This window comes from Salmo trutta, chromosome 35 (genome assembly GCF_901001165.1).
Source record: "Salmo trutta chromosome 35, fSalTru1.1, whole genome shotgun sequence".
NCBI classification, from domain to species: Eukaryota; Metazoa; Chordata; class Actinopteri; order Salmoniformes; family Salmonidae; genus Salmo; species Salmo trutta.
In genome coordinates, this window is record NC_042991.1 from 26,203,491 (window position 1) to 26,219,236 (window position 15,746).

Sequence of the window (15,746 nt, forward strand, 5' to 3'; positions counted from 1 at the left end):
GGAGAGAGAGGTGAGAGAGAGAGAGAGGGGGTTGAGAGAGAGAGAGAGAGAGAGAGGGGGGGTTGAGAGAGAGAGGAGAGAGGAGAGAGAGAGAGAGAGAGAGAGATATATATATATATACCGTACCTCTGGACTCTTGCGGTTCTGAAGGATCTGTTTGTCTGTGTCCTTGTTCGCAAAGAAACGAGTGCATCCTCTGTTCAAATACTGCAACATAGACAAGAATCAGCAAACAGCAGCAGATTTCATGGATCAATATACCGCAGTATGACAGTTTTAACAATACCTAAAACATCTATTGAATATCCCATCAACGCTGGTCCAGGATGGTTTAACATGATCGTCAACACATCAAACACCATGCATGACCAGTTGCAATATGGCAAACTTGATGACTTTCGAAAGTCAAAGCAAAGTAATATATCCACATCACTGTGTCTGTGTGGACTCTAATACTGATTTTTTGTGTCTTGAGGATTCACCATTGTTCACAGCAAAGAGTTTATATTTGGCACAAAAGACGTTTCTCCCTCTCTGTAATTGCTTTTGTGCGACTTTTAATGACTTCTCAGTAGCCTGCTCTCTTCCTGCCTGTCACTAGAGATACGGCCTGATGATGAGCGCGACAACAACTTCCCAGGTGGGTAGGAGAGAAAAACAAAACAGAACCCGGTGGCTTATCTTGTTTGTACGAGAGGAGTATTCTCAGCTGAAACGGAACAAAGGTTTTCATTACAGAGATAGGCCTTTGGGAGGATTCTGTATCTCTCTCCCTCCCTCCCCACCTCATTTTTTTGTTTCCAGATCAGCAGAAAAAAAGTTAAAAACGGATGAGACTATTAGAGGAAGGTAGCTCGGTCAGGCAGAACTGCCTTGCTTACTGCCCAGAAGAATGGCTTCACTGGACAGATAGAAACAAGAGGCAATGCACGGCCACACAGTACACATTTATGAAAATATGAGAGCGGAGATGTAGCCTACCGCTGAAATGATATATGTGTCAGCATTGACGTTTGACTTAGTTAATCCTATCTTTTCCCTGCAACTCCCTTCCTGTCTAGCTGCTCAAACCCATTTTCAATTCGGGATCCATTAGATGCAAATCTGTACTGGGTGTGAAAGAGAAGACACTTGACTTATATGGGTGCTGTTGTTAATTCTATATTCTAATCTGCACCTCTCGCAAGATGTGCCTGAGCCCTTGTAAAATGTCTGCCGAGAGCCAGGATCTCCAAAGGTCAATAGTAATGTCCAAGTGGAATTGGATATCAGCAGAAAAGTCACTGCCATTAACCATGCATCACTCCATTTGTCTATCTCCATTACAGTGGACGATATTGCTGTCAAGAACTGGAGTCAAAGCACCTCATCTTCCTGAGGCTGAGCGGGACCAGAAACTGAAAGAGACAGACTGAGCGGGACCAGAGGCTGACAGGGACCGAGGCTGAGCGGGACCAGAAACTGAAAGAGACAGACTGAGCGGGACCAGAGGCTGACAGGGACCGAGGCTGAGCGGGACCAGAGGCTGACAGGGACCAGAGGCTGAGCGGGACCAGAGGCTGACAGGGACAGAGGCTGAGCGGGACCAGAGGCTGACAGGGACAGAGGCTAAGCGGGACCAGAGGCTGACAGGGACCGAGGCTGAGCGGGACCAGAGGCTGAGCGGGACCCGAGGCTGAGCGGGACCCGAGGCTGACAGGGACCGAGGTTGACAGGGACCGAGGCTGACAGGGACCGAGGCTGACAGGGACCAGAGGCTGACAGGGACCAGAGGCTGAGCGGGACCAGAGGTTGAGCGGGACCAGAGGTTGAGCGGGACCAGAGGCTGAGCGGGACCAGAGGCTGACAGGGACCAGAGGCTGACAGGGACCCGAGGCTGACAGGGACCAGAGGCTGACAGGGACCAGAGGCTGACAGGGACCAGAGGCTGACAGGGATCGAGGCTGACAGGGACCGAGGCTGACAGGGACCGAGGCTGACAGGGACCGAGGCTGACAGGGACCGAGGCTGACAGGGACCGAGGCTGACAGGGACCGAGGCTGACAGGGTCCGAGGCTGAGCGGGACCAGACAGGGAAGTTTAAAAGAGGGACTCAATAGTGGACACAGCAGGAGGAGAGTTTTTACAACTTAGCTAAAAACCTGCCAGCTAACTACAACAGAACGGGCTTTCCTTAAAGTACAATGAGATGGATAGTTTTATTTGTGAAGTTAATGCCAAGAAAATAAGCTGTCTAAACGATGGCTGAGTGTGCCATCTAGTGGTCTCCAAGCCACGGAGCAACATTAACAATTCATGCAAATGTCTATCATGACTTGACATTTATATAGCAGCATTTTATCTTAAGCTGAAACACCAAAAAGTGTGAGCCTCCTTAATAATTAATGATGCACTGCGATAATCAGAGGAGCTTCTCTGCCTCCCGTTGCACTGAGTGACCGCATAGGACAGCGCAGTGTCCTTAGACTGACGAGACAAGGTTCTACCTTTTTCGACTGAGACGAACCAAGCCGAGCAATACAGCGCCAGCCTGACTACGTATCCACTCTGGAGGGACAAGACACAGGGAACAAGGCTGGCCCGTAGGCCCCACTCACCCTGAAGGTGTCTGGTGATTCCAGGTGGAACTTGGTCCTGATGTCCTCGGAGGCTCCAGCACAGAGCCGGTAGAAGATGTGGTAGTTCCTCTCCTCCTGGCTCTGCTGGCAGATCCTGGATTTCTCCAGCAGGTAGTGGGACACGAAGCCTCCCACCACAGTATTCTAAGTGACAACAACACATGTTCAATTAGCATCAGAACTGGGTTCAAATACTACTTGAAATCATTTTCAATATTTAAAGATGCAGTCTGGGCTCGTTTTTTAAAGGACGTAACATATGAAATGGATGACATATTACTAAAAAGTACTGGCTGAAATTACACAATAGCTCTAGTCTAGAGCATCATTTTAAGCTGGACTTTATTAAGCTTGCCTGGTACAATGGAACCAACAAAAGTCTCAAAACTAATCTCCACCCATCTGGCACTCGAGGCAAGCCAAAGCAGACACAAAGTATTTTAAAGAATTGTCAAATCACTATTTCGGTGTTGTTGTCTGATGATTTCATTGATAGTGAATTATTGTACAGTGGTGCTGCTGCACCTTTTCGTTGAAGTGGATCTCTACAAACTTCCCAAAGCGACTACTGTTGTTATTCCTCACAGTTTTAGCGTTTCCAAAAGCTTCTAGCAGAGGATTGGCTGTGGGATTGATGAAGAAGAAAAGCAATTAAAACACAAATCCATACTGTGTTGTATTAGGTCATGCTGCTGGGAAGTGAAATTAATATTTACCTTCAACTATTCTCTCATCAATATCTTGACCTGTTCCATAGGATGTTGTCAAGTATCTAAAGCGCAGAAAGAAATAATCAGAGTTAAAAGGGAAGGTCAAAGTTTAGATATGGCCTTATTTTCACTCTTTCTGGTGTTGGAGTTGATCCCACAAACTATTTTTATTTTATATTTTGTGTCGTTAGAGTTTGTCACTTTTTGCTGAGTCATCAAAATGTGTAATTCTCTCTGTAATGAAAAAATTATAATAATTATATACATACACACACAATATATAAATATACACACACACACACACACACACACACACACACACACATATATATATATATATGACATACAGTGGGGCAAAAAAGTATTTAGTCAGCCACCAATTGTGCAAGTTCTCCCACTTAAAAAGATGAGAGGCCTGTAATTTTCATCATAGGTACACGTCAGCTATGACAGACAAAATTTGAGAAAAAAAATCCAGAAAATCACATTGTAGGATTTTTAATGAAGTTATTTGCAAATTATGGTGGAAAATAAGTATTTGGTCACCTACAAACAAGCAAGATTTCTGGCTCTCACAGACCTGTAACTTCTTCTTTAAGAGGCTCCTCTGTCCTCCACCTGTATTAATGGCACCTGTTTGAACTTGTTATCGGTTTACAACTGTACATTGGGGACAAAGATCGTACTTTTTGGAGAAATGTCCTCTGGAACAAAAATAGAACTGTTTGGCCATAATGACCATCGTTATGTTTGGAGGAAAAGGGGGAGGCTTGCAAGCCGAAGAACACCATCCCAACCGTGAAGCACGGGGATGGCAGCATCATGTTGTGGGGGTGCTTTGCTGCAGGAGGGACTGGTGCACTTCACAAAATAGATGGCATCATGAGGGAGGAAAATTAGGTGGATATATTGAAGCAACATCTCAAGACATCAGTCAGGAAGTTAAAGCTTGGTCGCAAATGGGTCTTCCAAATGGACAATGACCCCAATAATACTTCCAAAGTTGTGGAAAAATGCCTTAAGGACAACAAAGTCAAGGTATTGGAGTGGCCAACACAAAGCCCTGACCTCAACCCTATAGAAAATTTGTGGACAGAACTGAAAAAATGTGTGCGAGCAAGAAGGCCTACAAACCTGACTCAGTTACACCAGCTCTGTCAGGAGGAATGGGCCAAAAATTATTGTGGGAAGCTTGTGGAAGGCTACCTGAAACGTTTGACCCAAGTTAAACAACTTAAAGGCAATGCTACCAAATACTAATTGAGTTTATGTAAACTTCTGACCCACTGGGAATGTGATGAAAGATATAAAAGCTGAAATAAATAATTCTCTCTTCTATTATTCTGACATTTCACATTCTTAAAATAAAGTGGTGATCCTAACTGACCTAAGACAGGGACTTTTTACTCTGATTAAATGTCAGGAACTGTGAAATACTGAGTTTAAATGTATTTGGCTAAGGTGTATGTAAACTTCCGACTTCAACTGTATATATAAAAAACTGTTCTAGGGATCAACTACAATCATATAGAGTGAAAATAAGTCTACAGGTAAAAATTTGTGAGCTTCCCCTTTAATGTGAATACTCTCAGAATATACTTATTTTACATAAACCATTAGAAACAGCCTGCCAGATCAGACTGGGTCTGTGTCCCAAATGGTACCCTAATCCTTATATAGTGCACTATTTTTGACTAGCTCTGGTAAAAAAAAAAATAATAATAATGCACTACATAAGGATTAGGGTGCCATTTGGGAGACATCCTGTGTGTTGACGATACACAGGGAATGTCATGACTTTACCGGAGGACAAACTTGGTGTTTTCAGTCTTCCCGGCACCAGACTCCCCAGACACGATGATGGACTGGCTCATCTTCAGCACCCTCATGTCCCTGTAGGCCTTGTCAGCTGACACACAGACACAGACATCCAGAAAGTTGTTTACAGTTTGTTAACCCTCTCCTTTTCCTCAGTGATTCAAAATGTATCTCAATGGGATCATAAATTAAGCCTATGGTTGCATTAGACATGCAAACTGTACAATGAATGCTCCTTGTACTTCTAAAGAACATGCTAGATGACAGTATTCATTGTTTACCCTTTACCTCAGTGACATAACTTCTCTGATCCTCAAGATGATGTTAGCATTAACAAAGTCACACTGCACAATGAATGATCACTGTTAATACACAGGGTTGGGTAGGTTGCTTTCTAAATGTAGTCCGTTACAGTTACTAGTTACCTGTCGAAAATTATAATCAGTAACTTCACTTTTGGATTACCCAAACTCAGTAACGTAATCTGATTACACTTTGTTACTTTTAGATTACTTTCCCCCTAAGAGGCATTAGAAGAAGACAAAAATGTATGTTACCAATTGAAAGACATCTATTGCAGGATAAATCAATGTTAAAGTTTACATATCTGGCCATATATGGATGTTGCATGTTACTTTATGGGTTGGTTATGTAGGCTTCTTCTAACCCATCGCTTTCTACTACATATAATAATACAATCAAATTATATCTTTACATTAAAAACCAAAGTCTATCAGAATTCCAGTCATTCCAATAAATGTTATACCCCTTGATCTTCAAGAATAAAACTTGGAAATATGGAAGTATAGATTAGCCAAATTGTTTTACCTGAGCATGACCCCAAAACTAAGGACTTATTAGCCAGCCCTACTCTGTTGTTTATGGTTATGTTGTCATGGAGGACTGATTGGGCTCATTATTTTGAGTTGAAAAATAAATTCTGCTCTCATGGAATGGCATGCTTTGAGCACTACTGAAAAGTGCTATTGATGTAAAAAAATGTATGCCATATTCTGCATTTGCTATAGGCCTATTGTTTCAATAACAAAATGTTTCAATAACAAAACGGTTTGTTATTCAATGTTTCAATAACAAAACGGCTGCCCCGCCTCTGTTTTGGGAAAAAACTGAGGGATGGGCCTCGAAAAATGTAACCGCTCAGATTAATAGACAGAGATATGGATGCAAAGACTGACCATCCATGATTTCAAAATGATTGTTTTAACCATGTTATGAGGCTATACAGTGTTTGTTTACATTTACTTTGTTTACAAACGTTGGGGTAAAACAAGCTTATATGTTGGGTTCTCATGGAGTGTGACAGTTGAACTAAACTCATCAGGCATTTATAAGTTATATTCTTCAACAATAATTGGATGTATATATCATTTATAAGTCCAAAAATGGATGTAGCGTCTACAGATTGCTCCTTTAAGTCTATCAAAAGTGTGCGAGTTTGAGAATGTGTCCATCAGGCCAATGGATTTTTAAATGTTATATCAGCATGAATTAGACTGAGTAATAGAAGCCAGACTTTTATTCCATAGGCTGGGATCCTCACTATGCAGCTGTTGCAAGAGCGCATTTTCACTGGCTGTCCACTGGTTCCAAAAACAATGATTGATAGGCAGCTTAAACTTCTTGAATTCAACCATTATTGGGTTCAAATATGTATTTACATTTGTGAACAGCCATCCACAACAACCACAATCCGTAAGGTGCAAATAGCTAAATGAGAGAGCAGCAGTGTGATTCACATCAATGCACTATGTAGATATCAATAATAAGTGATATCTCTATCGCTGTAGACTACACCACTGCTGTCATCCTTACCTCCAAGCGTTTATTCAAGTTGGATAGTCGCACCATTGGAAGACAGCTTGGACTGTAGCCTACAAAAGTCCATTCCTGCTCTTTTCCCGCGATCCATCAAACATATTTGGTGTGTCGTCATAGGGGTCTCTGACCTCTGGTCAGACTCGCTCAGGTGGAACAAACTTAAATTTGTATATTTTTTCAATGCTGATTTGAATGTCATTGAGAAAACAGAGAAGTGTCAAAGATTTTTTTTTGTAAACATCCTTTCTGAATTTAAAAGTAATCCTCGAAATAATCTAATCTACTTTCTAATCTAATCTACTTTTTCAAAAGCATTTGTAATCTGATTACAATATTTTTGCTGGTAACATAACGGATTACAGTTAGTTTTTTTGCAATCCCTTACATGTAACGGCTCAGATTACATGTAATCGTTACTCCCCAACCCTGTTAATAGGTAGCTAAATCACACTGGTAAGCAAAGACTGAGAATACTGTGAAAATGACTATAGACTGCCCTCTGGTGGACAGATGTGAAAGCGTAACACATTATCAGCCCAACAGTGGCAGAGACTTTGTGTCTAAGTCCCAAATGGCATCCTATTCCCTACATAGCACACTACTTTTGACCTATATAGTGCCCATAGAGCTCCGGTCAAAAGTAGTGCACTATACAGGGAATAGGGTGCCATTTGGAACCTTCCTTCCCAGTTCTCACCGATAGCGTAGACGTGGGGCGGCAGGGTGCCCAGGGACCTCCCATGGTACTGTTTAATGGTCTCTGGAGCATAGAGCTTTGGGATGTCATAGTAGGGGTTCACTGCTATCAGGATATTAGCTACAAACGTCTGGGAGAAAAACAAAGACAAGTCAGAAATACTCTAGTACACATGTAGGAATCTGTTTTTAGTGAGACGCTGTACTTTAAAATTCATATCAAATGCTTTTGGAGCGTACACTTGTGTTGATATAACACCCAGTTTTTTCTCAGTGACCTAAGAAAACACTTGAGTCCCATCACTGCTAAAAGGAATTGTCACTTCGTAGGACAAAGCAGGCAGTTTCTCACTGCAACCACTAGATGCCACCTGTTGGAAAACAAGTGTCCCACCGGTCTCTTCTCCGCACCTGCTGGCATTCACATCCCCCTGCCTCCCCCCTGTCACTTCAGAGGACCTAATTAAGTTCAGTGGGGAACAGGATAGCACTCCCTGGCTCTGTTCTGCTCCCTGGCTGATTATAGAGGTCACCCGAGCCTGGGGTGGACACAGGGGCCAGCAGGGAGAGTGACGACAAGAGCTAGCTGTGTGTGTGCCTCCCTCCCAGCAGACACCTGACAGGCAGCCCTGAGTGACAATGACAAGCCCATCACGCCTGTCACACTGGGAAGCAGGGAGGGAGGGGACCCACCACAACACATACAGTACAGTAGGCACAGAGAGACTGAAGTGACATGGCTTTAGCATGATAATGAGTGGGTGTTCTATTGAACTCACTCATGCTGGTTCAACCTGTGGCCTGTTTACCATGGTACACAGCTGTTTAAACCAGAGTGATGAGGCAGACAGCAGGATATAGCTATGTCTGTTACTAGCTATGTCTGTTAATGTACTTACATAAATTCTGTCTTTACTATACCGCACACGGACGTTGTTCAAGAGAGTGGCTTCATTCAAGTACATTAAAGAACCTGAAAAACAACAGATCTGAAGTTAAGCCAGACTAATCACAACTGTCAAAAGAAGAAGATGGATCAAAATGGAAAACGCATGAGAACAAAATGGCACAAAATGGAATTCCTCAATCGTCAGGGGAATCATTTGCGTTGGGCAACAGTTTCAGGGTTGTAATTTAGTTCATAACTTCATATAGTGCTGTAAAAACACTTAGGTGTCAGTTAGGGTAGCTTTATGAGATGGTGAGAAACAAAAACCTTGTGGAGACTGAAGACTTTTGGTAAAACAAACTCACAGTTGTCTTCCACATGTTTGTTGACATCATCCTCAGCCGGAAACACTTGGTTGAGCTGGGCCGTAAAACTCTGGTAAAACAAGATGGAGGTGACAGATGATCATCTAGTCTGTTGTACTTTTAGCATGCCACTATGCTGACACTAGGCTGTTCTCTTTGTTGAAGAGTGGGCAACTACATCAAGTTCGCGTGGCTTAGAACATTAAACAATATCCAAAGGAGAGAGAAAGGAGAACATTTTAATAATTAAGTATATTTGGATTCCAATCAATGTGCTTGCTTTTAATGATATAAGTCTTTTCAAGTCTGTCAATGTGTTATTTTTGCACTCCCAATGAGCTACTAAAAATACTGACTGTTCAGATGCCATTGCTTCAATCAAACAGAACCAACAGCAGGATGAGGGCCTGGCGTACGCAGTAGTGAGACACATCAGGGGACAATTCATTATTTGGAGAGAGGCAGAAACAGGATCTGGGAGCTAGCTAGAGAGGTGCGGTGGTGGCTGGCTAGAAGCTCTCCCATGGTCGTTCGTCAGCACCTCCACTGCAGAGTACAGCCTCCACGCCATACTCACTAGAGTTATCAGTACACATTCATGGCCCAGGAAAAACAATACAGCTAGACAAGTGTTGTGAGGCTGGAGCTACTCTGGCGTTAGTAGGGTGTGTGTGTTTGTTACTCATAGCACGTGTTTAGGGTAAACACTATGGGTTATTTCAGAACCCTAAACGCGTCTCAAAGCACATTGCGATTTCAAGTTAGCGTGACAGAAAACCAAAGGGCTAGTCTGGCTGATGAGTTTTACTTCTCTCTCTATCCCTCTCTCTCCCCACCCCTCCCCTCTCCCCACCCCACCTCTCTCTCCCCACCCCTCCCCTCACCCCACCTCTCTCTCTCCCCACCCCTCCCCTCTCCCCACCCCACCTCTCTCTCCCCACCCCTCCCTCCCTCCCTCCCTCCCAGTGAGCTTGAAAGAAAACACAGTCACATGCTTCTGATTTGTCACAAAAACAAACTGTGTTAAAAGTCCAAACTAAGGGGGGCAGGTAAGTCCAAGCTACAAAGAAATACATAGTGTATCCCAATGTTTTCAAAGTTAACTAATCCAACGTAAAGTGATTTTACTTAAAGCATTTATAGGATATACATCCATGTTTATAGAATTATGAACAAACATACAGTAAGTTCTCTTCTGCACTACTAGGCTAACCAAAGTTAGTGAAAGCTCGCTGGCTTCCAGGAGACATTCTCCTGGCCAGCCCCTATAACACAACACCAGCTAAAAGCCTTCTGCCATTTTACCTTACCACTCCACAAGTGATTCAGACATTACACTAGGGAAAAATGAACATGTTTAACAAATATTTGAGAAGTTTGTGTGGGGAACACATGTGGGTTGACATAAGACCTTAGACTACTAAGTGGGTCTGATAGGCTGAGATGTGTAGCTAGCTAGAACAAACCAGACACAGTGGATACATCCCAAAAGGCACCCTATTCCCTACATAGTGCACTACTTTTGACCACTGCCCTAACCGCTGGTCAAAAGTAGTGCACTATGTAGGGAAAAGGGTGCCATATGGGATGCAGTCAGCCAGAGCCTGCTCCCTCCTGTGGGCCATGGGGCCCTATTGGCCTCAGCTCCCTCCTATGGGCCATTAGGCCCTGTTGGCCCCAGCTCCCTCCTCTGGGCCTTGGGGCACTGTTGGCCCCAGCTCCCTCCTCTGGGCCTTGGGGCACTGTTGGCCCCAGCTCCCTCCTCTGGGCCTTGGGGCACTGTTGGCCCCAGCTCCCTCCTCTGGGCCTTGGGGCACTGTTGGCCCCAGCTCCCTCCTCTGGGCCATAGGGTCCTGTTGTTTGCTCTCAGCCCCCTCCTGTGGGCCATAGGGCCCTGTTGTTTGCTCTCAGCCCCCTCCTGTGGGTCATAGGGTCCTGTTTTTTGCTCTCAGCCCCCTCCTGTGGGCCATAGGGCCCTGTTGTTTGCTCTCAGCTCCCTCCTGTGGGCCATAGGGCCCTGTTATTTGCTCTCAGCTCCCTCCTGTGGGCCATAGGGCCCTGTTGTTTGCTCTCAGCTCCCTCCTGTGGGCCTTGGGGCCCTGTTGGCCTCAGCTCCCTCCTGTGGGCCCTGTTGGCCTCACCTCCCTCCTGTGGGCCATGAGGCCCGGATGGCCTCAGCTCCCTCCTGTATGCCCTGTTGGCCTCAGCTCCCTCCTGTATGCCCTGTTGGCCTCAGCTCCCTCCTGTATGCCCTGTTGGCCTCAGCTCCCTCCTGTGGGCCATAGTGCCCGGTTGGCCTCTGCTGGGCCAGCAATTTAGGCCGTGTCTCAAATGGCACTCTAGTCCATCACCCTATTCCATGTAGAGCACTACTTTTGAAAGTATTGCACTATATAGGGAATAGGTTGCTATTTGGGATGCGGCCTTAGTCTCTCCAAATAAAGAGGCACAGCAAGAGGGATTTAAAATCTCAAGGTTCAAAAAGCCAAGGTGACATACAGTTAGTTCATTCTTTCCTGCAATGGGCCCAAACTGGCAGGATTTTATAGCACTGAGCCATGTGAGGTGACTGAAGTTTAGAGGAGCGGGAGAGGGAGAGAAGGAAGGGGAGGAGGATGACGCAATGCCCCCTGAATTTAAACACATCCCTCCCCCCTCGGTCTCTTGCTCTTTCACCGACACCAAGGCAGAGTGAAACAGTGCAGAAACTGTCAGCGTCCCAAATGGCACCCTATTCCCTTTATAGTGCAATATTTTCAACCAGGACTCACAGGGCTCCGGTCTAAAGTAGTGTACTGTATAGGGAATAGGGTGCCATTGAGGACGCAGCCCCAGTCAGGAACACATTACCTAATGCTGTGGGCCACAGAGTCTGCCATTGTGGCTAAAGCTGTGAGTGTGACGTGGTGTCATGCACTGAGCAACACCTCTCTCCTGAAGTCCCCCTACAGGGGTCTGCCAGGCTGCGTATGCCGCTGCTGCTATGAGCAGGCTGGGTGACAAGGGAGCTCACCGTACACTGGCACAAACTGGCTGCTGCTGGACAGAACACACATTGTGCCCCTCAGACTCCGTGTTAAGGCCCAGAACTGGCTATAAGGGCCGGAGAATGGACACATCTGTTACGCACACACAGCTTCCTTCATAATAAAGGATCTGACAGAGTCCCATGCTTTATGGGCCGGATGTAAATACACTAAGTGAACAGATTGTTTGAGGAGGACGTTCAGCTGATGACAGAGCCACACAAGGAAGCATGAGTTACCATAGAAACTGGGTTTGGCTAACATCAAAAACTTTGCACAGAGTGTAACACATGATCTAGCCTAGTGGAAAAGTGAAATAGCAGTGACTGGTGGCTTCTATGGGAAAGCCTACTTGACCTCAGATACTGGGGCTTCATTTTGTAACGTGTCGGAAGTTACCCTCTGTCGGGTATCAAGTATAGGGCGCCCTCTGTCGGGTATCAAGTATAGGGCGCCCTCTGTCGGGTATCAAGTATAGGGCGCCCGCTGTAGCTTTTCTAGAATGAGAGCTACTTAAAAAAAAATTAACACGTCGCAAGCTACATTTTTTTTTTCTAGCTTTCAAATAGGCACATTCTTCTCTTCTCTTCTCTCCCCATGGGTCCTTATTGTACAAGAGAAAGTAGTCTGTCAATATACTTGGTAAAAGAATGGTTAATAAACAACTAAGTTGGACCTTTAAAATGTGATCCCCCATAAAATTATATGTTTAATATTTTCCTAAATGATGTTCTCAGTTTTATTTTCCTGGTTTTAGATTTGTTTTTGTTTTTCAACTCTTAAAATTGTTCACAAAGAAAAAACAAATTGGATGTTCTGAGTCCATGTTAATGCTTAAATCATATCAGAAGACAATTATTTTTAGGTCTTGAAGAATTTTGAAGTATTTCGAATATTTTTTTGTGTAATTCACTTTAATTGTGCATCTGGCCCTTTAATTGCGCACCTAGTGAGTGACGATGGTTATGTACTGCTGCTGCTCATTTCATGGCGAAGTCTGCAAATAACTAATAATAGAAACAAATCATATAGAGTGCATTCGGAAAGTTCAGGCTGCTCGACTTTTTCCACATTTTGTTACGTTACAGCCTTATTCTAAAACTGATTAAATTGATGGGGGACAGCAATCTACACACAATACCCTATAATGACAAAGCAAAAACACGTTTATAGAAATTTTTGCAAATGTATAATAAATAAAAAACAGAAAAGTCACATTTACATAAGTATTCAGACCCTTTACTCAGTACTTTGTTGAAGCACCTTCGGCAGCGATTACAGCCTTGAGTATTCTTAGGTATGACACTACAAGCTTGGCACACCTGTATTTGGGGAGTTTCTCACATTATTCTCTGCATATCCTCTTAAGCTCTATCCGGTTGGATGGGGAGCATTGCAGCACAGATATTTTCAGGTCTCTCCAGAGATGTCCGATCGGGTTCAAGTTCGGGCTCTGGCTGGGCCACTCATACATTCAGAGACTTGTCCCGAAACCACTCCTAAGTTGTCTTGACTGTGTGCTTAGGGTCGTTGTCCAGTTGGAAGGTTAACCTTCGCCCCAGTCTGAGGTACGGAGCACTCTGGAGCAGGTTTTCATCAAGGATCTCTCTATGCTCCGTTTATCTTTGCCTCGATCCTGACTAGACTCCCTGTCCCTGCCATAGAAAAACATCCCCACAGCATGATGCTGCCACCACCATGCTTCACCGTAGGGGTGGTGCAAGGTTTCCTCCAGACGTGAAGCTTGGCATTCAGGCCAAATAGTTCAATCTTGGTTTCATCAGACCAGAGAATCTTGTTTCTCATGGTCTGAGAGTCTTTAGGTGCCTTTTGACAAACTCCAAGCGGGCTGTCATGTGCCTTTTACTGAGAAGTGGCTTCCGTCTGGCCACTCCACCATAAAGGCCTGATTGGTGGAGCGCTGCAGAAATGGTTGTCCTTCTGGAAGATTCTCCCCATCTCAACAGAGGAACTCTACAGCTCTGTCAGAGTGACCATCAGGTACTTGGTCACCTCCCTGACCAAGGCCCTTCTCCCCCGACTACCAGCTCTTGGTTGTTCCAAACTTCTTCAATTTAAGAATGGAGGCAAGAGTGTTCTTGGGGACCTTCAATGCTGCAGACATGTTTTGGTACCCTTCCCCAGATCTGAACCTCGACACAATCCTGTGTCGGAGATCTACGGACAATTCCTTCGACCTCATCCCTTGGTTTTTGCTCTGACATGCACTGTCAACTGTGGGACCTTATATAGACAGGCGTGTGCCATTCCAAATCATGTCCAATCAATTGAATTTACCACAGGTGGACTCCAATAAAGTAATCCTTCTAACCCCCCCCCTAAAAGATTTAGATGCACTATTGTAAAGTGGTTGTTCCACTGGATATCATAAGGTGAATGCACCAATTTGTAAGTCGCTCTGGATAAGAGCGTCTGCTAAATGACTTAAATGTAAATGTAAGTTGTAGAAACATCTCAAGGAGGATCAATGGAAACAGGATGCACCTGAGCTTTAATTACGAGTCTCTGAATACTGAAACTACCGTTCAAAAGTTTGGGGTCACTTAGAAAGGTTCTTGTTTTTGAAAGAAAAGTATTTTTTTTGTCCATTAAAAGAACATAAAATTGTATTGTATTGTAGCTGGAAACAGCAGCTTTTTTTAATGGAATATCTACATAGGCGTACAGAGGACCATTATCAGCAACCATCACTCCTGTGTTCCAATGGAATATTGTTAGCTAATCCAAGTTTATAATTTTAAAAGGCTAATTGATCATTAGAAAACCCTTTTGCAATTATGTTAACACAGCTGAAAACTGTTGTTCTGTATAAAGAAGCAATAAAACTGGCCTTCTTTAGACTAGTTGAGTATCTCGAGCATCAGCATTTGTGGGTTCAATTACAGGCTCAAAATGGCCAGAAACAAAGACCTTTCTCCTGAAACTCATCAGTCTATTCTTGTTCTGAGAAATGAAGGCTATTCCATGCAAGAAATTGCCAAGAAACTGAAGATCTCGTACAACGCTGTGTACTACTCCCATCACAGAACAGCACAAACTGGCACTAACCAAAATAGAAAAAGTGGGAGGCCCCGGTGCACAATTGAGCAAGAAGACAAGTACATTTGTGTGTCTAGTTTGAGAAACAGATGCTCACAAGTCCTCAACTGGCAGCTTCATTAAATAGTACCCGCAAAACACCAGTCTCAACGTCAACAGTGAAGAGGCAAACCCGGGATGCTGGCCTTCTAAGCAGAGTTCCTCTGTCCTGTGTCTGTGTGCTTTTGCCCATCTTAATCTTTTATTTTTATTGGCCAGTCTGAGATATGGCTTTTTCCTTGCAACTCTGCTTAGAAGGCCAGCATCCCGGGGTTGCCTCTTCACTGTTGACGTTGAGACTGGTGTTTTGCGGGTACTATTTAATGAAGCTGCCAGTTGAGGACTTGTGAGCATCTGTTTCTCAAACTAGACACTAATGTACTTGTCCTCTTTGGCTTTGGATAGAAAACACCCTAAAGTTTCTAAAACTGTTTGAATGGTGTCTGTGAGTATAACAGAACTCATATGGCAGGCAAAAACCTGAGAAGATTCCTTACAGGAAGTGGCCTGTCTGACAATTTCTTGGGCTTCTTGACTCTCTTTATTGAAAACTGAGGATCTTTGCTGTAACGTGACACTTCCTACGGCTCCCATAGGCTCTCAGAACCCGGGAAAAAGCTGAATGATGTCTTTGCAGCCCCTGGCTGAAAAACATTAGCGCCTTTGGTAAGTGGTCTATCAGAGGA

The 15,746-nt window shown here is 44.2% G+C and overlaps 1 protein-coding gene across 1 annotated transcript in view; it reads right to left on the reverse strand.

Annotated features, from left to right (window-relative positions):
* LOC115174947 (unconventional myosin-VI) overlaps positions 1-15,746 on the reverse strand; it is a gene marked incomplete in the record, with an annotated part of 125,570 nt that overhangs the window by 70,512 nt on the left and 39,312 nt on the right. The window contains 8 exon segments of the mRNA XM_029733997.1: positions 127-207; positions 2,598-2,762; positions 3,144-3,241; positions 3,335-3,390; positions 5,132-5,237; positions 7,683-7,812; positions 8,581-8,654; positions 8,936-9,005. Coding sequence (XP_029589857.1) covers positions 127-207; positions 2,598-2,762; positions 3,144-3,241; positions 3,335-3,390; positions 5,132-5,237; positions 7,683-7,812; positions 8,581-8,654; positions 8,936-9,005 — 780 coding nt within the window.